Source organism: Rhyacophila brunnea, unplaced genomic scaffold, assembly GCF_057557595.1.
Source record: "Rhyacophila brunnea isolate RB1 unplaced genomic scaffold, BYU_Rbru_1.0 scaffold_20, whole genome shotgun sequence".
Taxonomy (NCBI): domain Eukaryota; kingdom Metazoa; phylum Arthropoda; class Insecta; order Trichoptera; family Rhyacophilidae; genus Rhyacophila; species Rhyacophila brunnea.
This window is the reverse complement of record NW_028232860.1, coordinates 19,212,124-19,240,014: the sequence shown is the minus strand read 5'-3', so window position 1 is coordinate 19,240,014 and position 27,891 is coordinate 19,212,124. Positions and strand designations below refer to the sequence as shown.

The window sequence follows — 27,891 nt, the reverse complement described above, 5'->3', positions numbered from 1 at the left end:
CCTTCTCGTAGTCTATAAAACCCATGCATAGTGGCAGTTTGTATTCCTGGCACCACTCTATGATTTCTCTGATGACTTGGATATGGTCCATAGTGCTGTATCCTCCTCTAAATCCGGCTTGTTCTCTCGGTTGGTTTTCGTCTAGTACATTTTGCAGACGGTTTGAGAGAATTTTTGTGAACGTCTTGTAGAGAATAGGGAGTAGACTTATTGGACGATAATTTGCTAGGTCTTCTCTGTCACCTTTTTTGTGAAGAATGACAATGCTGGCATTTTTCCATGCCTCTGGGACATCCTCTTTGCATATGCAGGCTGTGAACAATTGTGCAAGTACTTCATTTGCATCCTTTCCCGCATTTTTGAGGATATCTATCGTTAGACCGTCTTCCCGGGGGCTTTCCCACTTTTCATGTAATTTAAAGCATGGGTTATTTCCCAGGATGTGATTTTATGGTATATTGTCGTAGTAATTGTGAAAATCAACAAGCATGGTATTTTTAAGTTCTTGAAGATCTATGTATTTTCTTTTATTAATTTTCAATCTAGATGTTAACGGCTTGGCAAGTCGCATAAAGTTATTGACGAAATGTTTTTGTTTCTCCTATGTGGAAGTATAGTCCAATTGTTGATAAATCTTAACTTATAATGAACTGTGCCAATGAAACCAATGGGAAATTGTGTTGGTTTGTCCATTATTTCATGTATTTTTATGTTTATTTAGATTAATTAGATTAGATTAATTCAATTAGATTCATATACATTTAGATATTTATATTTGTACATTAATGTTATGATTTTGTAAACGATTTCGTAAACTTATATTATTTTATATTTTGATGTCACAAACAACTGATTCGGGCGAATGTCGTGATGAAAATGTTTTGTAAAGTACATTATGTAAAACTGAGATATTTTTTGTATTACAGTTATTATATTGAATATTGCAAATATTTTTTGAAAAAATATTGAGCGTTCCGGTTCGTAAAATTTTCTATTCCGAGCACTGACTGTACTAGGTACCCATTTAACTAACTGGATGTCTGATTACTCAGTGATAATTTGAAATTAGTTCATCGTTAAATTACTTTTTTCACTGGTAAATGCCATGTAACACTATTTTCAATACTACATCATCTCCATAAAATTGATGATTTTTTTTCTGAAAATTTGAGTTCTAGCGATTTTTACTAATTCGAAATCAAATTTTCAGGGTCCTTGGACTTCGAATTATTGAGGTTCTACTGTATTACTACATTCTTGAAAACCAAGATAAATTATAGCAGAAAGAGATAAGGTAGACATTTCGTTTTTATCAAGAACGGATTTGGAAAGCCGCGAGTCTTAGTGATTAAGCGGCAAAGCACACTGCGAGAGGTGTAAAGAGCGAGTGCCGTTTCGGCGCTGTGCGTATATTGCACGGCTTCTTGCAGTGTGCTCCGCCACTAAAATTTATTATTAACATTAAATCAAATAATATATTTTATATTCTCTTATACACATTAGTATTAAATCACTCTGGAGATAAATAAAAACATTGACAATAAATTTGTGAAGAAGTTTATTTCAATAATTGTTTTATCTCATTTTGACAGATATACATAATTTACGGTACGAACAGTACCTATACCACTAGTAACCTAAAACTTGAACTCCTTGTATTTTTTGGCTTGCTTGGAATCTGTTGTTTGCTGTCTCTTGCGTTTGCTCTGCAACAAAAATATAAGAAAATAAGTCATTACAGTCACAAAAACGTGTAGGTAACGCCGATTGATAATGGTTGGGTAGGGTTTTCAAGTGGCATTGGCAAGAAAACCTTTCGAGGGTTCGAATAGAATAATCGTGGATATCCATGTCCAATTTTTAAATAATTACTGGAGTGAATAAGGGAAGATTCTGTCTCTTTCTGTGAGTAAAGTATCTACATATTTATTCTTCTTTTTATCGTACCATCCCCTAACAGAGGTCGGCCACCATCAAGGCGATCTTTGTTTTATCATCTGCTACCCGGAATAGTTTGGTGAAGCTGCACCAATCACAGAGGTTCTTAAGCCAAGAAGTGGGTGACCGTCCTCTGCTCAGTTTACCGTTGATCTTCCCATGGATGACAAGTTGGAGAATACTGTACTTTTGTCCTCACATAATGTGGCCGAGGTACTGTAGTATTCCGGTTTTGATACTGCACAGAACTTCTCGGTCCTTTCCCATTCGACTGAGAATGTCAACATTCATCATCCGGTCGGTCCAAGGAATTTTGAGGATGTGTTTATACAGCCACATCTTGAAAGCCTCAACTCTTCATGACATCTCTTGGTTTAGCATATACACCATAGAAAAGTACTGAGAACATAATAGAGAACCATACACAGTCTCAGACCTAGGTTAAGGTCACAATTCTACTTTATATTCCCTGAGACTGGTCTCATTTCTTATTCACCCATATTCGCAAATTTATTAACACTTATAAAAAACATGACAATAGAGCTTTCAAGAAAACAACATACGTTTTGCAATAAAAGACAATATGTAGACATTGAACATTGGACGTTCACTTTAAGAGTATTTTTATGAATTGTGCAATACAATGGATGTCCACTTTAAGAAGAGTGTTTATGAATTGTGCAATATACAACCAATATGTAGACATTGGACGATATATGAATTGTGCAATATATAACCTTTTGCCTGGCGACGTGCTCAGCCAACATGTCAGAGAGATCTTCCTTGGCGGGCTGCTGCTGCTGCGCTCTGAGCTGTTGTTCGTAACGAGCCGCCATTGCCTCTGCATCCAATTCCAACTCCGAGGGGTCCAGCGCCAATTCCACAGCCCCGCCAGCGCCCCCACCTCCCGCTCCTCGCTCTGAGGGAGCTACGTTTGCTGCCAGTCTGCGGGCTGCCGCTGCAATGACAATACCAAAATTATTTTTTCATATCTATGTTGAATATTGAAATCACCATATTTCAATATGTAATATTAAGATGCCACGACACTAATACAAGTATCGTCCCAAATGCAACATTTATACGCTGCGTACATAGTTTATTTCATAAAGTTTTTATGATCAAACTTAGTTTTAAGGTGTAATGAAAATGAGATCCGTCTCTTTAACTGAAAGCAAACAGTGGAATAACATAGTGATAAGCCAAATACAGTAGAACCTCGTTAATACGAATTCCATGGGACCGAAAATCGAAAAAAAATTCGAATTACAAATTACAAAATGTATGGGAGAAAAATATAAAAATTTTCTGTGGATTTTCATTAATTTCGTTTCGGATCATAGATGTACCTACCAAATTTCCGATACAATTCTTTCAAATTAAAATCTGTGCAAATACCATGTGTCATTAATCCATAAATTGAAGTTACCAAGTACCTACTTATCTAGAATTATAGAGTTATTTTTTATTTTTCCAATTTGTCAACACAATTGTTTGGCATTGGTTCTCATTAAAACTATGTGAAAATCCAATCAACAATCAACAATTAAATATCTACAGCCCTGAAACATGTGAGTTATTGTTTTTCCTTTGAGTGGAGTGCAGTTGTGCCTCTAAAGTCTGTCACAATTTTCAATGACTGGTTCATGAAATAGTGTACTTTATTACGATTTATTGAATATTTTTATATGCCAGGACTCTGAAATAATTTCGAATTACAAAATTCGAATTAAAGGTATGGTTTTATAGGGACTTTTTTCAAGGGACTTTTTTTTCGGGAAAATTTCGAATTACGACGAATTTCGAATTATCAGTGTTCTTACTAACGAGGTTTTACTGTATCTAATATAACAACCGTCAAAGTGGAGTGTACTATAGTGGAATCATCTTCTTAAATGCCATTTCATCAAGAAAATTAATCATTGCATTTTTACATAATAGTTTTGTTTAAATTGGAAGTTAGAAAATGCTAATTGATTAATAATTAAAATATTTCTTATAAAACGACTATAATAAATAAATATGTATTGACAAAATAACAGTATGACAAATTAGACGTACCGATGACAGTTGGCGGTTGGGCGCCTCCCGCCCCCGTCATATCGTAGACGTGAGTGGAAGCCATCATGCCCGCTGTGACTCCTCGTCTCTCTTGAAGGACTTGGTACAACACCGGTGTCTCACCTCTGAAAATAGTAATATTTTGGTTAGTAGAAGTGTCTCTCATTGTGATGTGAAATAATATCATATTTTACAAGAAAATATATTCGTTATAAGTTTAGAAAAAGGCGTACACAAATTGCAACAATACGATGACACGTTTTACCACCATACAGAATGGTCGAGGAATCTGAATTGCCACGAAAACGATGCTTATGCAAACATTAGTCTTTTCCATCCATACTTTAAAAGACCCTGAGGGCAATGGAGCGGAATGCAATTCAAAATGTGGTGTTGGCGCTGAATGCTTCGTATTTCTTGGACAGAGCACAGGAAAAGCCAGTTAATCATCCAGAGACCAGAAATAAAGTATTGGCTATTCACAATAATTGTCTCAACATGTATTCTGCAATTTTTTAGACTTATTGTTCACAGTGGGCTGGAATTATCAAGATTTTATGACGTCTATTTACGAAATAATAATACATAATAGAAATTTATTTTCTCTGTATCTGACTGAAAATCATTTCTAATAACATTACCATAATGTATACAAAATCCCATATAATATGTCTCCATTCGATAGTGAAACAATTAATTAATTTTACAATATCTCCTAGACTGCATGAATTACACAGGGCGACTGCGAATATACCTCTGCTATTCCCGACTACACTAACATCAAGCCTATTGCATCGCTTTATGCCGCTCCAACTATGTATTGTTTTCTATCTAAACTATCCAAGTACATGCTGATGTCGTATGTTTATAATAATGTTATTAATTAAATTAGTAACTTACCCTTCCATATCATTTTCTATCTTCTTCTTCCTAAGTTCAATAGTCTCTGGGGTCTCAAGTCCAAGAGGAACAGAGGACATTCCGGAGGGAGTTGCCAAGCCTTCACCAGGAGTCACCAGACCACTAACCCCAGCTCCGGATTCGCCTTCCACTGTTTCTTCTTCGCCTTCTGATTCTGTTATTAAAAATATAAATTAATTTATTTTTAATCGACTCAGGCGCTAAATTGGTGATATGTCATGATTGTCATGAATAATCCAATAAGTATTCATTTTTAAGAGGAACTTAGTGGAACAGAAAAAATTACAAGGTTTCAAGAACACTATTTCTCAAAACATACATCTTATGAATATTAAGTAAATATTTTTATTATATTTCTTTACTTACCCAATCTTTAGAGATATTTTATAAGCCATGGTAAACAACATTTGTGTCGAAATATCGAAAAAATGGAAGAAAGAATAGCCTGTGTTTTAATACCTGCCACATCATATTATTTAAGTATTGATAATAGCCATTTTGAACAGAGTCCTGCAATTTCTATAATTACAAACAGAGCCAGAGGCTGTTGTGTGGGGATGATGCCTTGCCGATTCCACTTTTACATGTTTTGTCATTTTATATTTTCTTTTCTTATCCAATTTTTTGTCTTACATCGCCAGATGATTAAATTCTACATATTTATTGCTGCAAGTTGTGGAAAGCAGAGAGGAGGAATTTTCAGATTGAATGATTAAGAATGACTGTTTACCTTCTTCTGACGATTCTCCCTCCGATTCTGATTCTAATTCTCCCCACATTGTCCGATCAATTTCAGTCTCCTCGATATCCTGAAAAAAAAAGATTTCAATCACATGGAGTAACAAAGCAATAACTTTAAAGATATCCTGGCCCGATCGCGTTACTCTACTCTATTGTTCTACTATTATTACTCTGTTATTCCACTTTCGTACAATCCACTATTTCGTATATTTCTTAAAATTTAGAATTTTTTGATAACGCAAAAACTGTGCACTTCCATGCAGTGGCAATTGATAAAGACACAGCAAACACTCGATTGCTAACACGCATCATTAACTTTATCATACCCATTAATAAATAAATATTTTAATGTACACTTTTTGATGTTTTTCTACATTGCTCTACTTTCATACATTCAACATTCGTACACATCTTCAAGAACCAATTACGTACGAAAGTCGAGGACCGCCTATATATGAACAGACATAGCATTTATTTGAGTTTTCACTTTATGAAATAATTCAATAATACAATATAATACTGTCCCTAATTTATAATTAGCCGTTAGCACGTCGCTCATTATGCAAGCGATACAAAATAATATAAACAAAACTGTAAAAGTCTGTATGCTTACATCTTGTAAGTTCTGAGTATGACCAAAGACATCTCCATAGAGAGGTTTCCCGTGCTCATCAACGGGCGGCTTGCCCCACCCGCCAGCGTGGTAACCGAACGCGCACCCGTCTGGAATGGAAGCGTTGAGGCCGGCGATCTTTAGGTTGGGATATGATGGTGGCGGACCGTAACGCTGCTGGGCGATTAGCCATGGAGGGGGAACCTGTAAGTTATACATATTTATTGTTATTTTTGAGATACCCAAAATGTTTCGACTACCGCAAGATGGAGTCTTATGAAATTTTAGTACATATTAAAACACTTTTGCAACGTTTTTAGTGTGGTTGAATATGTAGCAGGAGTAAAATTAATATTTTGTAAGTTGGCAGATTGAAATTGAAAAAATGGTGGCGATAAAGTTTTCAATCAAACAAATGAAAATATTTGGCACAGAAATACGTGTTGCCACTTTCTCTCAATGCGTAAATACGCCATTATTTTCAGAGGAAAAATATTGCAGTTACATATCAATTTATATTTCGGCAATGTGAAAAAGATTTTACTGAAGTTTCCATTGAATCACCAATGCACCAACATCGATACAAAATTTTCAAACCACTGCACAATTCTGATCAGCCTTAAAGGCATCTCCGTATAACTACCTGGTCAACTACTTAATTTATCGCATTTGGTCGATAAATCCACCCACCTTGTGGCAGTTGGGACCGACAGGCATGCCCAAGGCGGTTCTCAACTCCTCGCTCAGATCGCCTGGTTTTTTCTCTCTTAATCTGGTCTCAAATTCTTTGCCTTCATAGTAGAGGTCGCCGTGAATGGTCATGCGGGGTTTTGTCTGCCACCTATGAATGAAAAAATAAACAATTACCTGGATAGGTATGTACCTAGTGTGCAAAATCTTACATCCATATGGTGGTTGGTTCTAATTTGGCCCCTTCGAATCAAAGAAAAGTGTCTCATTTTTCTCTACTTTACAGGAGACACTAAAAACAAATAAATTTACATTCCACCGACATTAACAAAAAAAGTGTTTTCAGGAAATACGTATTTAATTCTCCAGGTTCGATGACATATATATATAGTTTTACAACTGATCAGTCATCCAATGGTACACAAGAAGTATAGGATACCCAAGAAGCTAGAGAAGCCAGCTAGACATAGCTGGCAAGTGAAATAATTAAATTTGATGGGAATACTGCTGGTCAACATGGTCCAAGAAAAATTGAAAACACTTGGGCATGCCTTCATCCAGCTGCGGATATATATCATATCGCACGCTCAATAATAAAGTGACCTAACTCAAAATTTCGAGTTTTTGGGTTATAATGATAAAATGACTTAATACAACACCATCTATTGGGCTAAAATTTAAAAACATGGATTCTTTCAACGAATGAGTGAGATACCAATACATGGGTCTCTTTCACACTGACCATGTTCATCACCTGCCTGCGTGATAAAGTGACTCACTACTGTTTACGGCGTTTTTATAAAAAAAAATAAGGTAAATTTAACATGAATATTTCATGCTAAAGTGACTTATTTGTACTTATGTCCCTTTTTTACAAAAAAATGTTTAAATGTATTATGACTAATTACTACATAATTCGATGTAATACAAAATATGAGATATACATTTATGTTTTATTTTTATATGGGTCGTTTTACAATTTACAATGTTCAAAACAATTTGGAATATTTTGTAATAAATTGGCCTACAATAATATGTAAAAAAAAAATTAATCAACAATTACCATTATTAAAATTACTTCAGTATACATCTCAATTTAACAAATTATCATTATAAGCAAAAAAAACTATGGTAACATTTAAAATCATCCTAAAATCAAGATTTGATTGAGAGAAGCCCCATGTGTAAATCTGTTTTTTGGCTGTCCTGAAAAATCGCATTTTTTGGATTAGGTCACTTTATTATTAAGCGTGCGATATATATAACACAGTAACACCTTTTATAGCTTAGCAAAAAAGTTATTACAAAATATGTTTACGCCTCCACCAAATGGTGACCCCTACTTGACTCAGGAATAAGTAGAGAAGAAAACAACTGTTAAATGCCATCTATAATAGGAAAACATACTTGAAGAAAGCGTCGTGTAGTTTCTGGTAATCAATATCAATCTTGCCGAGTTTGGGCCGCGCCCTTTCTCTCATTTTAGCTTTGAGGGTTTTGGTTTCTTCCTTGTCTTGAAGAGATGCTCTCATCTCCATAATACCCGTCTTCTTTATGAAGTCTGGCAGGTCAAAGGCGGGTTTTTCTATACCTCTCTTGCCTTGTAGATACTGAAAGAAATAAACAATATTTAATGTTACCCATTTGCACAATTTATTACAACGAAAAATAAATAGCTATGAATCTACTATGTACATAATACGTTTAAGGCAGACAGACAATTAGCACATAAATTAAACAGGTTTCTATTCAAACACCAAGGTAATCAGTGTCGCGCATGAATAGGTGACCACTCGAGCTATACCGTACGCTGTTGACTCCGGAAAGGGGTAGTAAGGCATTACACATTTTCATGAATGCCACAAGTCCCAAAACAGTGATGTAATTTTATAACTCATAACTTGAGTAAAGGTTTTTCTGTGTCTTACAAGAGAATAGATGAATACAAGTAAAGATATTGTATTTACCTTCCGTTTATAGCACCAATGTCTGGGAACTTGCACGGTGTTTCGATGAGCTTTGAGTTGGACAAGGAGACGGGGGTCGCGCGCCGTTACGTCGTACATCTCCACGACATCGGGCCTCGCCACCAGCTGCTTCAGCTCCGCCACTGACAGCCGAGACAGTTTCTTCAGCTTCCTCTTCGACAATCGGTCCTTCTCGTCGTTTGCTTTTTTCTGAACATCACATGTAACAAAAGAGTTTAAATCAAACAGATTAATCTACTATAGGTACTTGAAGAAGTATTATGAACTTTATAAAAAAACAACACTTGAGAGCGATGCCACAGATTTTTATCATAGTTGGTTGAATTATTAACTAAAAACATACAGTAAAACCCTATCAATTTGAAATCGACGTGATAGAAAAACGAAAAAAATTTCAAATTATGAAATATAAAATGTATGGCAAAATGTTGTTCCACTTTTGTATAATTGTTCGTAATCAATAAGTATAAATTTTCGTGAAAATCTCAATCTAATGCGAATATTTATTTTCGGCATTGGCAACATAGATTGCATTTTTGGGAATAAAAAAAGAAAATACACCATGGTGGATGTGTTGCATATTCACTGCTTTACTATTTGTAATGATTGCATACATTGTAGTTCTACTGTGTACTGTGGCATATTGGCCAATCACTGTTACATACAACACTATTTTTCGAAATATATAACATTTGACAATAAATTTCGAAATAATTTTTGGATAATAATGGTTGAATTGTTAAATATAGAAAAATTAAATCTTTGCATCCATTTTTTGTTAATAAAATACTGACATTATGGTAGTTCAATCTACGCACTACACGTCTCAAAAAAGGCACAAAACATGGGGTTATATCAAGGAAAGTGGTACGACCTCGTACTTACAACATTTTTTAAATTATGATAAAATTTATAATTTTTATTTGCTATCTTGCTTATTATTTTAACCTATTTGGCAAACGTTTGTCAATGTCAGTTAACAACCATGGATTATTCAATATGTTTTTAATTAATATTGTTGCGCATGTACATGTTCATCATTACCTCTTCTGTCTCCTCGTCAACTTCAAACTGATCGTGAACTTTTTCCGGTTTACGGGGTGCAGGTGTCGGCTTTGTTGGAAGAGATTCCTCATAATCGGGCTTCTTCTCAGACATCTTGAATATCTCGAAGATCTGATGAAACTGCCGATACATAGGCTGCATTTCGTGGAACAACAGATTTTCTTGAATGTACCTAGAATCGGTAATCAAGGGATGTTTCAAATTCTATCAAGTGTCCGCTAACAACTTTGGTTATATGCAGATATTTGCGATAGTGATACATAGTTGTATCGGAGAATTAATAGATAGGAGTTATCACCCGGAAAGTAAAAGATATGTCCTAGTCTGTCCAAATTTTATTTTAGAATTTTTAGGATTAGGAAGATTTTTGAGGTTTTACATCTGATGTCATGATCATAAATCTTATCATATTAGATTTTTGAGTTGTCACCGCGTGTTCTGAACACAAAAATTTTATACTATCGAACAAGATCTTCTTGTCAACGTGTTAAAACTGTGAACTAATAAGCCCCTCCTGTTTTTAACCGCACTTCGACTCCAGCAACTTCAGGTTATTGCCTAGATCTTCTTGTCGGACAGTATAACAAACCATGAAAGTTTCAAATAATATAAAAATAATCTTATACAGTAAAACCTCGTTAATACGAATTCCATGGGACCGAAAATCGAAAAAATATTCGAATTACGAATTAAGAAATGTATGGGGGAAATATATTAAAATTTAAAAAAAAAAAAAAAAAATATTTTCATTAATTTCGTTTCTGATCATAGATGTGTGCCTATTGAATTGGGTCATAAAATGTTTTTACCATCATAAAATAAGTAATTTTTGATGTTTTAAGAAAAGTCTGTCATAATTTTCAATGACTGGCTCATGAAATAGTGGGCTTTTTTACGATTTATTGAATATTTTTATATGCCAGGGACTCTGAAATCATTTCGAATTACGAAATTCGAATTAAAGGTATGGTTTTATATGAAAATAATGTTCAAGTGACTTTTTTTTCGGGAAAATTTCGAATTACGGCGAATTTAGAATTATCAGTGTTCTTACTAACGAGGTTTTACTCTATTCCTAAATCATCTTGTATATATATTTACCTTTGAATAACAAATAATAATAACTTCTACAAAATTTTTCAAATAGATTAACCACTTCCCAGTTATATTTTGGTGAGAAAGAGTGTCTAAAAATTGTCAGATATTTTTTTAAACATTTTATAAACAATTTATTAAAAATTTTATTCTTACGTTTGTTTTACTTTTTTTCACATTCAATTAACACTTTTTTACAATATTTAAAATTTTATGAAAAATGTCAAATTTTCTTTTAACGTTTTATTATAAATTGTTTACATGTTTTTTTACTTTTTATCACAACAGATATGTAGGTTTATGTTTTAAATTTTACGGAAATAATAAAGTCTTTTTGGTATGGTAAATTTTGAAAAATTCAATACACAACCCTACATCACAATCTCGTCTCATTCCGTATTCGTTTGTCGTTTTCATTCATAAATGTGAGCAGCATACTTTGCACGTCTAGTAGGCCTTTCTTTATTCGCCGTAGATGGTATTGGTTGGTAACTAAAATGAAGCTAATAAGTATAAATAATATATACTTATTTTTTACGAACTTACTTCTAAAATGTGCTCAAAAATAACTATGAATGGAACAATGAAGTCATTGACTAATCAGGCCCGCTCTGCCCGGCAGTATATAAAGCTTTTATTATGTCATATGGCTCATATATCACTCAAATACCAGTCAAAACAAATAATAAACTGTGTGACAAGTTGAAATATGATCTTCCCGAATGTAGCTCGTGATAAACATTCCTGTCAAGTTGATAAAAAAAACGCCCGAGTCAGACTCGGGCTAGTCAGTGTACGAAGAAAACGTGTGCCCGAGTCACACTCGGGATAAACAGTCAAGTGGTTAAATTGAATTTGCAATAAAAATTAAATTTTAATGGTTTTCATCGAAATTTACACAGGATTTAATATTCATTTTTATTACTGACTGAATGAGAAATAAACAAGAAATACTGCACGGTATCAAAGGAAACCAGAAAACTACCGTACCTCGGCCACATTATGAGAAGACAAAAGTACAGCATTACCCAACTCATTATACAAGTAAAGATCAACGGTAAATGTAGCAGAAGGCAATGCCTCCATGATCAGTACGAATGCAGCTCCATTGAATTGTTCCGAATCACAATATGAAGAAGAATTTAGAAACTGTTAAAATGTTGAAGTTATATTTCTGACTAAAATATATATTAAGCTCCTAGGATTCCGGCATCAAGGGATTTGAGTGTTTCCAAATATGACTTACTCTACTTCAACGTCGACTTTTTCTTTTTCCTTGGCAGGCTCCTTGGTCTCTTCCTGCTTCTTGAGCTCCTCTTCTTTTTTGTGCTCCATCCGTTTGGCCTTGGCCTGCTTCTTGCGCTTCTTTTTCCGGCGGTTCTTGTTTGCCCTGCCGGCTCCCTGGCAAAACACAATTAATGAAGTCATTCCTTGTCTACAAATTTATTTTTTTAATAATGTGGAGGCCCATATGCTCAAGTTAGAAGTGAAAAAAAAATGGTCATTTATCTTATAATTGAGGAATGTAATATATATCGCACCATGAGTACTAGTGTATTAACTCCAAAAGTATAGTTTTGAGATATCAACGTTTGAAGTTACAAATCATTTATATCTGTAATATTGCGGTAAGTTTAAGAACTTCGTATGAGTTTAATACTTTAGTATATCAAATCAAAATAATACACTAATGCACCAAAATATACATCACATTGATGCATTACCATAATACAGTGAAACCTCGTTAATACGAATTCCATGGGACCGAAAATCGAAAAAAAATTTGAACTACAAATTATGAAATGTATGGGGGGAAAATATTAAAATTTAAAAAAAAAAAATTTTGATTTTCATTAATTTTGTTTCCGATCATAGATGTGCCTACCGAATTGGGTCATAAAATGTCAGGATTATTTTTATTACCTTCTTAAAATAAGTAATTTTTGATTTTTTAAGAAAAGTCTGTCACAATTTTCAATGACTGGCTTATGAAATAGTGTACTTTATTACGATTTATTGAATATTTTTGTATGCCGAGGACTCTGAAATCATTTCGAATTACGAAATTCGAATTAAAGGTATGGTTTTATATGAAAATAATGTTCAAGGGACTTTTTTTTCGGGAAAATTTCGAATTACGGCGAATTTCGTATTATCAGTATTCTTACTAACGAGGTTTTACTGTATATCTAAATAATATAGTAAAACAGTCAACTTCTTAAAACATTTTCAAAATACTTAAGTGAAGTAACTCAATTACAACGCATTTCACATTTTGTTTGAGTTACTTACTACGTTAAAGCAATAAATAAAACAAAAAATTCTAAATAAAACTGCATTATTAACTACAAAATGATAATTTTTGACTTAATACACTAAAGTACCTACTCATGGTGCGATATAATTTATTCACATGACATAATTGCAGATGCAAACTTATTGCAATTACGCCCATACACATGCATGGATTTACTGCCAGCAATAAATAATGTTTAAATTAAACTATTGCGAGGCGTGATTATTGTTGTTTGCATATTTTGTGTGCTGCGTGGTATAATTAGTCGCCAGGGTCGCTGTGGTCGTTACCGCTGGCCGCTAATGTAATTACAACTATCATGTGATAATTCAGAATCCGCTGAGCTTTTTCCATCCGTGCATACAGTGTTGCAACTTGCATGACAATAAGTGTTGAAATTTGAATTTTATTGTCATGTTAGTGACAATCCTTACTGCCAGCAGTAAATCCACAAATGTGTTAACGGATGATTAGATAAAACTCATACTTTGTTTATATACGATACTAGAAATTAATGTTAATGAAATACCGGCTCTATGTTACGACCGTACACCCTGGATAAACGTCAGATTTTTAATATCAATACTTGAAAGCATCTAAGCGAGATTTTTTGAGCATAGACAATCATCGAAAAAACCGCTATTATATGGCGAAAACGCTATTATAAGCGTAGACAATAAGTAAAAATATAAAAATCATTTACAATGTAAGTATAAAATTCAAACATTTTAAATTAACAAAATTCGCCGTTTTCAAAAATCAGTATAGCATAATAGAGTTCGCCAATGCATTTCATAAAATTTAAATAATTATAAAGTAACCTAAAACATTCGTGCACACACCAAAGCGAATTATTCGCCAATCAAGCTCGTATTGGCTTACGGGAAAGAGCACGCGACGTTCAGATTTCCGAAGGAAATTAAGTTATTATCTTACAAAGTTCAATATGGGGCGCTGCGATTGTTTGACGTTTCGGTATCGAGCATTCAAATAATATATCAATAATTTTATATTATCATTGATACAATTATTTGCTCCGACACTGCCATCGATTCGCATTTACCACGTCAAAATAACCCGAAAAAAGCACCCGCATCGATATGGAAGGTCCGGTCAAAAGAGTCTCAAAAAATAGCCAAATATATGACAAATTGATGGCTTTCATTGTATCTTTTGATCCCCTGCGTGAATAAATGTTACGTTTGTTCATTAACAACAGGTAAGTAGGGAGCATTACAGCGGCATTGGCTTTTTTGAGACTCTTTTGACCGGACCTTCCGTACCGATGGCCGGTGCTTTTTTCGGGATATTTTGACGGGGTACTTGGTGAATATTCGCGTTGGTTTGTGCGAGCCTTACCTTCACATAAAAACGCTCTAAATAGATAAGTAGGTATGCGAAAATAAGGAACATTTTTCAAAATAACGTTATAGATAATAAATAGATATTGTAATATTTATATCCATAGTCAGTATTCCGTATTAACGCATGACCGAGAAAATTAGGATTAAAATTAAAATTAAAATTTCGTAAAAAATACGAGGTTAGTTTGGTATAATATTTAATATGAAAGATAACACGCTTCATGCATATTTATGATATGTATAATATTATGCCGAAAGGTAAGTTCTAAGTAGGAAAAGTGGCATTTTAATGAAGACCAGTGACGTTTAATTTCAATCAGTGTGAGCCGTTTTATCGAGGCTATTTGACCGGGCCATTTGTTTGTGGAAGCGAAATGTTAAATATCATAAACTGGAGCCTGTTTTATTTATTATACATTTAATTAAATGAATACAAATTAAATACGCAATACTGACTATGGATAAATATTATTATCTTATAAAAACAATCACTAATCAAAGAGTTAATAAGAACAATTCAAGCCATTTTCACTCGTATTTCTTATTTTATTGATTAAATTTGAGTCGAAATTATCTGAAATAATAACAATATCGTTTAGTTATGTAACACGGCAAAATTTTATACAAAAAATATTGTTATCTATAACGTTATTTTGAAAAATTCCTTCCGATGATTGTCTATGCTCAAAAAATCTCGCTTAGACGCTTTCAAGTATTGACTATAGAAATCTGACGTTTATCCAGGGTGTACAGTCGTAACATAGAGCCGAAATACCTCTTGTTTAGATGCGCTAGTTTTAGAGGTAGGTTCATTTTCTTCATCAGAGTCTGGATCGTCTTCTTCCGCATCGTATTCAGAGCTGATGACAGGGGCGGGGGGCGGGGAAGGCATTCTGACGGCTGTCGTATTAAACAAGTATAAAATTTTAAGATCAGACAATGAAAATATAATCAAATTATTCCAGAGCATAACTATCAGGATCTAAATTTATGTTTTGCAATATATTTATTTTTAACAGTAACATGCCATAGGATTAAATGCATCTATCATACATTGGTACACACATGAGTATATTATATTTTGTTAGTATTTGAGATTTGCGGTCAAACCTATCAATGAAATTTTTTTTATGATAATATAAAGATCCGTTTAGATGGTTCACTTTTGACGATCATCGCGGAGGAATCATCCGCAGTGACCCGTATAAATGCATATACACACATTCATGTTGAACTTGTTCTACTTTGGATCATTTTTTGATCGCTGCGGATGATTCTGCGCCCCTGAGTACTGTCATACCATTTACATAGGTACGTAAACTATTAAATAGATGTTCCTGCAGTCCACATCATATTTAATTACTGATTGTAATAAACAAAGTGTTGTTTTGTGTTTCTTGGTTGCCGTTTCTGTGATTTATTTGTTCGCTATTTCACTAGACACCATTTTGGAATGAATCGAGTATTTCACTTTCAGTGACACATGTAAACAAAAAGGAATGCCTGAATCCAATTCCCTGCGGAGGATCATCCGCAGTGACTCGTGTAAATGAGCCTTAAGCAAACTGTTTCGTATCTGAATAATGTCCAAATCATCTATAGGTATACCATCATAAATCGTCATGTGATCGAATTTAGAACTAAGTTCATCATAGTATAAAAAGTATTGTAATAATGATATATACAGGAAATGACAGTCGATAAAACAGTTGCATTTTGGCCTTTCAACAATGTAGTCAAAAGAAACTTTCAACCTAAATTCAAATCATAAAGTAAACCTTCCAACTCGTACACGTTATCACGGTTCTTTTATGAACTAGTGGAACTAAATTCCACCCGCTTTAGCATCTTAAAACTGGATTACGTCCGCCCCCCGCCAACTCCATCGTCAATGCGACGCGATGACGTGTACGCCAGCTTATAGAAATCTGAGTCTACCTGAATTTACAATATCACGCAGACTCAACACAACCTTCTACACTACTACTAACAGATATTAATAACATCAGGGACTAATAAGCATCTACATATTACCCCTGATATATCGTCGCTATAGTACTTGTTTTCCGAATAGACCAAATGTCGATTGTTCAGGAAACGAAAAACAAAGTTCCCTGTCTTATATTTAAATATCAGTTTATATATCAAGCACTCTGTCTCCTTTTTATGATAGCCACATTATCCAAGAAGAGATTTGATGAATAATATATTAGTATAATTCATTAAACTAAGAGAAAATACGTTTTATTTACAAGTAAGCAATGTGGATATACGGATCATTCTCAGCGCTGGCTCCGAAAAGTGGATATTCGGAACAAAACAAGGACATTCGGAATGTAAGACCGTAGCGTATCGTTGCATGGACCACGGTATACCGTGTGGTCAAAAAGTACAAACTTAAAAACTTAATATTTATTTACGTAATTTTTAATAAATTTACTGATAGGTACATGATTTTTTGTAAATAGGTGATCAAGTTGTATCAATGATCGTTTTTACCTAATTTCATAGGTAATTATAAAATATGCCATTCACCATTTTCTGTTTACAAAATTGGGAATCAACATAAAATTATATACCTAATTATAGTTATAAAAAATCTGTATCATAGATTTACGTAATAATAATGTAGGTAGTAAAATTTTCCTAATTTCTATATTAAAACGGTGGCAATGATATTTTTATTGGTCACAAATAATGCTTCATTATGGATTTTAATCGAACTTGATACAATTAAACTTATTATAAACCATATATTGCATATTAGGTATTATGTTTTATTGGCATGGAACAAAAAATAGGGGCATGTGTTATTTAATAACCATTGATTGCGAATATTCTATCCTGAGTATAATATTATTATATAAAATATTCACTCACGAAACCAGAATTAATCTTAATAGATCGTACGTTTACTAAAATATCTATTGGATAGCCAATAGTATTATAATTATACTCAATGAAAATACAATCAAATGTACTATTCAATGGAAATCCACAAAAAAAAAATAAGTATAAACATACATCTTATTAATAAATGAGATTAAATATTCACGTACATTTTAGCATGAATAGATAAAAAGTAAATTAAAAACAGAAAAAGTTTTGATTATAGACATTAATAATAATTATTTTTTAAGACAGTAGTTACCGAGTCACACTGTACAATTCGTATGACCGTTGGGATATTATCTCTGTTTCTCAGTACAAAATACAGTAATTTAGGTTAAAATACTTACTTCCATAACTCTGCTGTAAGTTCAGAGCGAACTGGTGATGTACCAGACAAGATTGATAACTTTAAATTTGATAAATTTACTATTTAAACGATAGAAACTTAAAATAACACAATAGTAGTCAAAATCGCGCGCTTTGAAAGACGAAAAACAGACATCAGTCACATATGAAGTGAGCGACATTAGAAGTAGACAGCGCTATATGAAAGCGATATGCGAGAGTAAGACCGAGCTATTCTATTTGACATTCGGAAAATAAGCCCAAAGCAATCGTTGCGAAACATGGCGTATTCGGAGTTTTTAAAAAAATATCTCTGTTTCTACATGAAAATATACAATTTTTATAAATGATTTCGGTGTAGTTAGACAAAAGAAATATAACTGCATTAAAATGTCGATTTTGACAAAAATGGATATTCGGAAAACAAGTACTATAGCGACGATATGTCAAATGTTACTGACATGTTATTGACAACATATACTGGTGGATCTATAAAATTTTTGTTGAAAAATAAATAAAAGAAAAAGTGGAATGACTTTTTCATTGAATTATGCACCTATTAAGGCTATACCTCAGTTGAGGCATGGTCTAAAAAGATCGTGGCTAGGCGATGCGCAGATTGCGGGTCGCGGGTGGAAATGACGCATGCCGAAATATAATTTGTCATATAAATCCAACATGCGTCCATTTAATGTTCTGTTTATTGTTCTATTAGTAATAATATTAATATATTCATTGACATGTTTTCTTTTTCAACTAAATGGGTAACGTTTTTAGTCATCTTTACACGATTTAAGAATTAATACCCCCCGACGCCATCACGAAACAAATTGACGTATTCACACCTCGACGTTCGCTTTTCAACTGCCAGCGAGTCCAAAATTTCGTTGCGCCTATAGTTGAAAATTATTTGCCGTTTCACTGAAGTATCGTCTTAAAATGATTTTTATAATACAACTAGCGAGTACCCGGCATGCGTAGCAATGCCACTCAAAGAAATAAAGTGTTTGTGTTTTAATTCTGTTTATTGAAGTGCTTTTGGATACACAATATTTTTGTTTTTCAGTCTGGTGCGTACACGAATAAATCAGGTTTTCCAACACATGAGCAGGCCACATACGGCTGTCCATGTGAGAAGCATGGATTTTCCAAATTTGGTATAGGAACGCATAGAACGCAGGAATTCACGCACTCGGGAGATAATTTGCCTAATTCATGAATAAGGCAACAGGCTTGCATTTTTCATGAATTAGGCAAAATTTTGCCGGTTTCATGTAATACGCAATTTCACACATTCGGTGTAACATATATAATCTCCTATATATTATTATCCTAAGAGATTTTGGAATACGCATCATATTTTTTATTTAAATACCATTTTGTTGATTATTAAAGGAATTCACTTCAATTTTTGGAGTCCCGAATCTACTTCCATTTGAATCTGGCACAATCTGATAAAACTCGACACAATCACAGATAATATCGTTTTATATCCATCACCATACATTTTCGCATCTTGCTGGCCATCTACGGCAAATTGATTGTAATGTCGCTTAATACTTTCTATATAATCGATATTTCACAAATCACAATTAATATTCCACAAAACTATTCAAATCTGTAAGCGGCACATTGGCGTACTATTGAGATTTAACAATAAATAAATGCATATCTCCTCACTAATTATTACGAAAATATAATCTAAAACCACGTCACTGCTTTTTATCTGTCAAAATAATAGACTAATGATTTTCAATTGTTTTCTTTTGTGAACCGCCTATAAACAAGTTCATTTGACGTGTCAGAATTCAAATTTTGAATTTGCAGAAATAATCGAAAAAATGTGACATTTCTATTAGCACCCATAAATAATCAATTTCAATCAAGACATTAATTTAAGATGAAGATAATTTTAATACTTCTATCAATAAATTGAATAATTTCATACTTAATAAATAAGAAAGTACATTATATAGGTACATATTACGTTCTTCTCAATATTATAGTAAGTCGACAATAGTATCTATCTGCAGTTTTGGCGAATTCTAGGTTATTGGTGTATTTTGTACAAAATGGTGACGGATCGAATGGAAATATTATTGTTCTACGAAAAAAAATCCTAAAATGCTCAAATTTGACGTGGAAAATGGTGTCTATCTGCATCGAAGTGTCTAGAAACTAAAAAGAAATATTATCTATCTGCTTGATTTATTTTATTGTGACATTACAATTTCCATACATCTTTAAATGACTGTTTTAGTACTAATATTAAATCATTTCACTTGAAATATAAAAATAATACTGATACCGACAAAAACATTTTTTGCGCCTCCTGAAAAATTCACTATAAATGTCAGATAGATACTATTATCAAATCAACGTCGAAGTATCACATACTTCCATATAAAATAGATAGGTAGTTATCGTGATTCAGTAATAATTGTATTATTTTTACATTTAGGTAGGTACATGAAATTGATGTGACGTTTAAGGGGACGCTCTACAGAATTGCCCTTGAGAATTGAAAATATGATTTTTTACATGTGGTCCGGAATTGTTGCTCTACTGGTAATATTCAAAGGTCGCCGACAATGCTTCGGTCTAAAGTAAATAATGTTATCTTAATTAAATTTAAATCATAAACACTGTCGAAGTGAATAAAGAATGGGGAGACCAAAAAATGATATCTTCTAATATACGTAAATGTTACTAAATTCAATTTGTTAATCAGCTATTTGGTGGCAAGTAATTGCAACCAATATGATAGATAGCCACGATATAAACTTAATAATATATTAATAACGTTTTAACCTGAAAACCTTTAACTAAACATACGAAGGATGTTGAAATACATATCTACCTACATTTTTATTTCATGTGCTATCCAAAAAAACATTATTAATGAATAGTATTTATTTTGAATGTGTAAGACCTATTACATAATTATTAAAAAAAATAGGTACATATTGTTTAATTCTAATGCATATTTAAAAAAAACGTGGAATATAGTTTATTATAAAAAGAAAGTCACTTTTTATTACTTACCCGATTGGTTTAAATTTAGTCTGACACTTTTACAAACAAGTAACGCAACTTTACTTTTAGTTGGTAGGTACAATAATTATTGTATTTTGTTGGTGAGTAAAGCCAATGCAAGAAATAATTTATACTTATAAAAAATGATTATTAACGTGGTCACCCATAGATTTTTTTTTATTCAAAGCTAGCGGATCGCAGAGAACAAGACAAAAAAACTGCCGACGCCCGACAGCGACACCCAGGGCTGTCGAAGACGTCTTACTTGTTTTTATGATAAATTTTTTTTAATTGTGTGCAATTTGGCGGAAAAATATAATATCGTCGGTGTAGTGGCAGAAGACGATAAGTCAAAAATTGGCTGATTTGAGTTATGAATGCAGAATGATAAAGTTTAACACGCTCTATCGTCTGAAAAAACAAGCTCCGCCAAAGTCCATGTAGTTGTGACATAATTTAAAGAATTCAATACGTATTAAGTCACTTTCTTTCATACTTTATAGTGGCAAATGACAATAAGATGACTTAACGTTATTTGGCTTCAAGCTTCTAGTCACTTGTCCGTTATTTATATTGACTTATTGTCTATGCCACACACAGCTTGCAACCATTTGACCACATTTGACAGTTGGTTCTGAATGTTGACGTTTCGCGCGTATTTATATATCTCATATTTTCTACAATTGTGCTTGTAATCTATTGTATAATCGTTTTTATCGACGTGTATAATTTAAGATTGGAAAATATTATGTTTCTGTATGGGCAACAGAATAAAATAAGGGAGCATGTAAAAGGTAAGCAACTTAATTCAACATAACCTCAAAATGAAATTTGCTCTACAATTATTGATTATTTGTGTACTGATATCACGTTTCTATGGCGTATTTTTATGTAATCGGAAGACATCCTCACTAACGCATATGTTTTATATATATTTTAGATGATGCATACCAAAGTGATGTTGTGGATGGAGAAAATATTAATAATGTCTGGGACTCACGATTGTACTCGGTCAAAACCAAATGCCGCCTATTTGACGCTTGCATTCTGATAGTGCTGCTTTACGGTAGCGAATCATGGCACCTTACGAAGGCTCAGAGCAACCGTATACTGAGCTTCGAAAACAGATGTTTGTGATGAATACTGGGTGTGCGGTGGTATGACTTTAGGATCGAGGAGATAAGAGAATGCACCAAACAGCTTCCCATCACGCTGAGGGTGAAGAGGCGACGTTGGACCTGGCTCGGCCACGTGCTGCGGATGCCAGAAGATAACCTCAACTTGGCTTGCCTGTTCTTCAAGCCAACCTGACTCCGGCGTCCTGGAAGGCCGCTAAATACTATCTATAGAGTGTTTACGGCGGAGCTACTGGATGCTGGTTTGACCTGGAACGGAGAAAAAAGACTGGCGAGCGACAAGGATTCTTGGAGGCGCCGCGTGGTGTCCATATGCTCCAATTAAGGGGCGGATATGGCCAAAGAAGACGAAGAAAGAGCTTCGAACGCAAAGGGGATTTTATTTTAAGGAATGCAGACAGTGCTGGTCCAAAAACCCAAAGGGTACGAATTGCTGAGGGCAAACTGCGCAAGGACTCAAAATCATACCACTTTTATCAAAATGAATTAAAAGAAAGTATTTGCCAAATTTCTTTCTTAAATCTCCATACCGTTTATCCACCTGTTATCCGATGTTTCTAATAAATAAATTAAATACTGTTCTCGAACCCTTCGAGGTTGGCTATGATGAAGCGGAAATGATCTCTTAATTATATTTTAAGTTTTCTTAATTAATTTTATAGGGTGATTGTTAATTTTCATTGTTTTCATAAATTATTTTTGTGTAATCATCATCCCCATACCGTTTATCCACCTCTAATCCAATGTTCTGATAAATAAATTAAATAAAAATGTATTCTTTTTATTATTTTTACCTAGTACTTAATTACACAAATTTATGTTTAATAATTTAATAAAGATGAAAAGTATCATAATTTGAAACAAGATTATCACTAATCTTACATACAAAAATATCAAATTACTTCTATACCTACCTAATAGTATCCACCTACCTAACATTATTTCTGTTTTAATTTTATTTTAAATTGGCCAGTTTCTATTATTAGAGTCCAATGTATTACTACTCAACTATAACATTTTATGTTTGACTATTCTATTAACTCAAAAATCGTTGTGGCAATCGTTAATTCACCTTTTTGTAAATAAACTCAAAAAACTAATTATTATTACTATAAAAAAGACTTGACAATACTCAAATCGAATTCATAAATGATTACCGAATATCATAAAGTAGCAAGTTTAGGTAAAAATGTTTAAACTATTTAAATAGAGGTTTCAATTTTTTGAATTTAGAAAAAGACGATTATCTCAAAACAAGGTTTTTTGACTTAACACCTTTTGCCACTATACCGACGATATAATATACAGTTGCTTACCATTCGGTTATCCAATGAGCTGGGTTTTGTTTACTCTTCTGCCGACATCCTACAGTTTTATTTTTTATCTTGCCCATCTCGCGTAAGGCTATCTGATATTATAAAAGTCACACAGTACAACAGTGTTTAAATCTAATATGTAATTGCACCGGTTTAATTAAAAACTGTAACGAAATTAACATTTTAATGATTTACAGATTTTCCTATGTTATATCAACTTAATAGCAATTTTAATGAGACCAGATACATATTACGATATATCCAAAATACACATCATCAGATAATATGTGAAATATTTTGATAAGCAAAAAAATAAGAACAATACAAAAATAACATAACATAATCAGCTAGTCTTTTCATAATTATTTTAGATGAATGTTGTATGCCGTTTGACGCTTGGAAGTATGTAATTATTCCATCTGTACAGTAAAATATTTTTAACTTTAAATTTGTAACTCTTTCAAACGTATCTACCATTAGATTGTACCATTATATTATTTTGACAGCCCTGTATTGCATCGGCCGGCATCAGCTAACGTCGCATAGGTACATGTTATGTTTGAAGGTAATAATAATAATAATAATGATTATTCATTCGACAGAGAATTGTAATTAATAATTATTGCGTTTCTTAAAATAAATCCCCGATGGTTAAAGGTTTTTGAGGTTAGACTGAATTAAAATGACGTCCTTTCAACGCTGAGATTACTCTCTGAATGAACTATGAATGACCTTGTTGGTGTTCGGCCCACTCTTAATACAAGTAGGTAATTAAAAATTAATGATGTTTATATATTTTATAATAATAATTATTGTATATAAAATTATAGTAACCTTTCTTCTTCTTTTATATCATTAGTAACTATTAATACCTACTCAATAAAAATAAAATTCCAATAATGCTTCTTAATATGCATGCTGTTTGCTATTTTATCATTCATCACTTATAAGTGAAATATAATATACTTATAGTGAAATATAGTCAATTATGACATTTTTATTACACAATTAGGTCCAATAGGTAAGTGGATACCTGCTACTTTTTCCACTTTTGTACATGATAAAAATAATACTTCTTTATTTCCCCACCCAGATAATTAATTTGTTAAATAATAAATTTAGCATGTTGGAATTTATTCATTAGTATATTAAGTACTTTAAAGAATTTTAAAACAAAATACCATTTTTGTTCTTAAGCAAAACATATGGACACACCGCTTCAGGGTGGTAATTACGAGTATCTTAAAAGACATTATGAGATATAGTTTTTACATTTTTTCAATCTAATGGGATCTTCCCCCATTGATTAATACTTTGGACGCGGAAGACGCACACGGTGCGTAATGACCAGGCGGCCGATCGATGTAATTAACGTGCATTTTAAAGGGGGCAATTAAAATCTCATTATCTCTTCAACAGCGAAAGCGTTTAATAAAACGTATTATAACGCAATAATCTAAATGTATGAAAAATTAGACTATCCTGCAGTGACGATGGGTGGAGGTAGGGTGGATCCACCATAGATAGTACAGACTAAGCTTTGTCAGTTATGCGTATTTGTTTACATTGAACTAAGACTACAATTTACAGATGGTGTTGGTTAGTTTTTAAAATTCAAATTAACCCTGGGAAAACCAAGCCATAATACGTATCTGTCCATAAAATATTTAAAATTATGCTATTAAATCATACATCATTTTGGATATTTAATAGATAGAATAATATTTTAACTACTATTGTTTGGTTTAGGCAGGGTTTAATGAATTATAAAAAACTAACCAACAACATGACGGGTAATGTATGTTCTTAGTTCCACGAAAACAAATAAGTATGAATGAAAAAGTGCAATATATAAACATATTATATTCTATTAAAATGTCAGTGGTAGCAATCAGCGATTGCCAGCTGTTCTGCTAGGCCTATCAGCCTGAGGTGGTGTCAAGACGGTATTGTGATGGCCAGACTCCAGAATAGATTACTCATATGACCCCAAATTTATATTGGCAGTGGCGACTTGCAAATCGTAAAACTGACAAATCGACGAAATGTCAAACTGTCTGAGGTGACTGAAAACCCATCCCGAAGGGAAAACTATGGCGCCGTCTATGCATACTTCACAATTATATTAATATCCAACACCGCCAAGCCGTCTGCAAGACCTAGCGAGACAGACTGGCGACCGCCAGCTGGCTCTGCTAGTATAGATCAATTACCTTTGAATAATGTATTTAGAAAAAGAAGTACTGTACTAACGATTTTGTTCTTCGTTGTCTACCGTTCCGACAGCCGCAGCTCTCTGATCTTTGAAAGCGAGAGCCTCTTCTAACGCCTTAGGGAGAATAACATCGGAAGGCTTTTTATTTTTTAGCTCTTCGGGTTTCTCCAACTTCAAGGAGAGCAGAGACGGGAGGTTGCTGGAATTCTGAGACCTCTGATTCTTCGCAGGACCATCGTCCATGTTGCGAGGGCCATCGTCCATGGGGCCGCCGCCCCACATGGGAGGTCCAGGAGGGCCCCTGCCAGGCGGACCCATCATTCCGGGGGGTCCCATGCCATGTCCCATTGGCGGGGGTCCGGAACCTTGACCCATTGTTCCCGGGGGCCCACCCACGGGTCCCATGGTTCCCGGCGGTCCCATGGGGCCTTGACCCATCGTTCCCGGGGGGCCCATAGGGCCCGGTCCCATCGTTCCCGGAGGACCCATCGGCCCCGGTCCCATTCCGGGCGGACCCATCGGTCCAGGCCCACCCGATCCCGGCGGTCCCATTCCGGGAGGTCCCATGCCAGGAGGTCCCATGCCGGGAGGTCCCATACCGGGCGGTCCCATTGGTCCCGGTCCACCGAGCCCAGGCGGTCCCATTGGGCCGGGAGGACCTCCGCCGCCGTTTTGAGGCGGGCCTGACATCATCGGTCCGGGACCCATGTGGGGAGGATTATCTGACGAAGCCCCCGGTGGGAATGTGGAAGGTGGCATCGGAGGTCCCCTCATGCCTTGCAACGGACCACCGGGAGGGTTACCTGGGCCGCCTCTCATCATGGGCATGTCTTGGGGCGGTCCAGGTGGTTGGTTTCCTCCACGGTTACCCTTGGAAAAGTTTGGGGCGCCGCCGAATCCCGGGGCCCCGGGCAAGACGGACATCATCTGTAATTGCATTTCCATCTCATGTTCAGCCATGGAGCCGTCATGGCCCATCTCTTGAAGAGCGGAGCGCTGCCGCCGGAGCAACTCTTCCTGTCTTTGCTGCTCGATCATCGCCTGCTGTTGAGCGATGCGCACCGACATCCCCTCCTTAAATGAAATCACAATTATCATGAATCCGTGTTAATGTATATTATTGTTTTTATCGTTATGAACTGAAACAGCATTATTTAATTAATATATTGCCATAAAACCTTAAACCTTAAGCAATTAAAAAATAATTTGGTATCTTTAATTGCAAAACAAAACATAGGTTTACTACGTAATATACATTTATCACACTTCACCGTGTTATTAAAGACGTCCAACCTCTTTGGGTCATATAGTACTGAGATAAAATTCATGTCTAAATAAATCACGGTTTTTGTTGGTTTACAGGCCAGTGGCAAACAAATTTTGGTATACTGGATTATTTGTTAAGTTAGGTTTTCATTCTTGAATTCATGAATTTTGCCAAAATCGACTATGAAAATATAGATGACCGTATAGTATACGGTCATCTCTTTCCGATAAGAAAGCTCACGGCGAACTATGCTACGGTGAAATGTAATACGTACAATTTACATGTAACCCTCAATACTAGATATTGTTGATGTGCAATAGAAGCTGTAAATTTCAGCTTTCTGTAATGTTTCATCATAATTTTTGCTCTACAATGCTTGGTGGATACATCCTCATACGGAGTGAGATACTTTCTCCACCCCAAATGATTCAGTGGCACTCGACTGAAATGACACTTATTAACATGATCGAGACAAAAATTGGTGTTATATCAAATTATTCATAGAAATTAATATGCATGCCAGCATCCGTCAGACGAATACCAATAAATTGTATTTTCAAAAGATGGAATAAAAGTGGGCTCCCTTTTATTTCTAGATAGTCAATGTGTTTAATAGTACAGGATAATTAATATCAATAACAAGTTACGCTAAACGTCTAGTTTGAATGCAGTATCATTTTTATAACTAACCTCTTCGTTAATGTCATCCATTTTGACAAGTAAACTGAACTATCAGAGCAAAAAATATTTACGCATCACCAATAAAGTTACAATATTTTAGTTATATTTCAAATGTAGATAATTAAATGTTATAATCAATAATATTATTAAATTTAGACTTTTTCAAGTAGTAATATTTTTTTACACCACGGCCGGTCGGTAGCGAATCTATGGTAGCGAACAACCATAAAC

At 34.2% G+C, this 27,891-nt stretch overlaps 1 protein-coding gene across 1 annotated transcript; it reads right to left on the bottom strand.

The window, feature by feature from the left end:
- Positions 1–1,540: 1,540 nt before the first annotated feature.
- On the bottom strand, positions 1,541–27,891 carry Sf3b2 (splicing factor 3b subunit 2). The gene is made up of 14 exons (XM_085947930.1): positions 27,670–27,891; positions 25,751–26,786; positions 15,548–15,672; positions 12,359–12,513; positions 9,997–10,189; positions 8,932–9,141; positions 8,372–8,574; positions 6,965–7,115; positions 6,275–6,478; positions 5,651–5,729; positions 4,900–5,074; positions 4,000–4,124; positions 2,676–2,896; positions 1,541–1,706 (listed from the first exon to the last, which is right to left on the bottom strand). Exons 1-14 carry the CDS (start codon positions 27,688–27,690, stop codon positions 1,638–1,640), a joined length of 2,967 nt encoding a protein of 988 aa, XP_085804056.1. The 5' UTR covers positions 27,691–27,891; the 3' UTR covers positions 1,541–1,637.

Coding starts and splice junctions, on each gene's coding strand:
- Sf3b2 (XM_085947930.1), bottom strand. CDS start 27,690: ATGGATGACATTAACGAAGAG. Junction 9,142..9,996: donor TTGACGAGGAGACAGAAGAG/GTAATGATGAAC, acceptor TGTGATGTTCAG/AAAAAAGCAAACGACGAGAA. Junction 7,116..8,371: donor CTACACGACGCTTTCTTCAA/GTATGTTTTCCT, acceptor TTTCATTCATAG/GTGGCAGACAAAACCCCGCA.